Below are 1,479 nucleotides of genomic sequence, written 5' to 3'. Positions count from 1 at the left end.
GCATCGGACGGTCGACCCCAGCCCGCCCCTAGATTCAACGCGCGCGATACGAACGCGGCGTGCATGCATGCATGCACGGCCGCGCGCGCCACGAGAAGTGGTCAGATCGAAGCCCGGCCGATCAGATCTCCCCCAACTGCCAAACCCTTTCTTCCTCGATCGATCCACCGATCACTCTCCTCCCGCCATGACCGTCTCCTCCCCCACTCTCCTATATATACACTGACACTCCACACCCCTACACTCACTCAGAGATCAAGCTCGCCATCGCCATCGACGTCCACATCCACTAGCCGCACGCACGCATGGCGCCCCCGAAGCTCTCCTTGCTGGTGCTCCTCGTCCTCCTCCTCCCGGCGGCCGGCAACGCCGGCGCCAACAACGTCGCCGCCGACGCGCCCCCGGGCGGCGGGGGCGGGGGCGGCTTCAACGTCTCGGAGATCCTGGCCAAGTTCCCGGAGTTCACCCTCTTCAACTACCTCATCAGCAAGACGCGCGTGGCCAAGGACATCAACAGCCGCAACTCCGTCACCGTGCTCGCCCCCGTCAACGCCGACGTCGACTGGCTTCTCCGCCGCAGCGCGCGCCTGCCCCGCGCCGCCCTCCTCGAGCTCCTCTCCGTCCACGTCGTCCTCGACTACTACGACGCCGCCAAGCTCGCCGCCCTGCCCCGCGGCCGCGGCGCCAAGCCCATCGTCGCCACCACGCTCTACCAGACCTTCGGCCCCGCCAACGGCGACAAGTCCGGCTTCCTCACCATCACCCCCGCGCCCGACGGCGGCGCCGTCTTCGCCTCGGCGGCCCCCGGCGCGATCGTCAACGCCACCTTCAAGAAGGCCGTCACCGCCAGGCCCTACAACATCTCCGTCCTCCAGATCAGCAACTTCGTCGTGCCGCCCGGGGTCATCACCAAGCCGCGCGCCCCGCCGCCGCCCAAGATGATGAGCTCCGTGTCGGCCGTCGCGCCCAGCCCCGCGCCGGTGAGGTCCCCGTCGGCGTCGCCGTCCCCGTCGTCGCTCCCGTGCCCGCCCGTGACCATGCCCATTGAGGAGCCCATGGAGGAGACCCCGGCGTCCGCGCCGGCGCCGTCGCAGGGCCACGCGCTGCAGGCCATGATGGGCTGGTGGTCCGCCGCCGGCGTGGCGCTGGGGATGGCGTGCCTGCTGGCGCACTTGTAGGTCGCAGATTAGATGAGATCGGTCGGAAAGCCTCGATAAATTTTGGTCTTCATTAGCTTGCACTCATTCGGAACTCGGATTTTTTTTCTTAGATTTTAATTATTTCCTACAAAATTTTGTGAGATTTGTTATGATTCAAAATGCCTGCCCTGTGGGTTCTGGCCTGTGTAAAATCTAGGGGATTATCCAACTTTTCATCCTTATTAGACTTCAAAATGGCTCGATTTACAGCCTCTAGTTCTCAACACCATTCAATGTCCCCCTCCAGTTTTCACGCTGTACCCGCCGACCCCATCTCGTG

General features: G+C 64.1%; 1 protein-coding gene across 1 annotated transcript; it reads left to right on the top strand.

Annotated features, from left to right (window-relative positions):
• Window positions 1-305: 305 nt before the first annotated feature.
• On the top strand, window positions 306-1,178 carry LOC125519355 (fasciclin-like arabinogalactan protein 14). The gene has a single exon (XM_048684192.1). The coding sequence runs from the start codon at window positions 306-308 to the stop codon at window positions 1,176-1,178; it is 873 nt and encodes a 290-aa protein (XP_048540149.1).
• Window positions 1,179-1,479: the final 301 nt, after the last annotated feature.

This window comes from Triticum urartu, chromosome 7, assembly GCF_003073215.2.
Source record: "Triticum urartu cultivar G1812 chromosome 7, Tu2.1, whole genome shotgun sequence".
In the NCBI taxonomy this organism is placed as follows: domain Eukaryota; kingdom Viridiplantae; phylum Streptophyta; class Magnoliopsida; order Poales; family Poaceae; genus Triticum; species Triticum urartu.
This window is presented reverse-complemented; position numbering and strand designations above follow the sequence as displayed.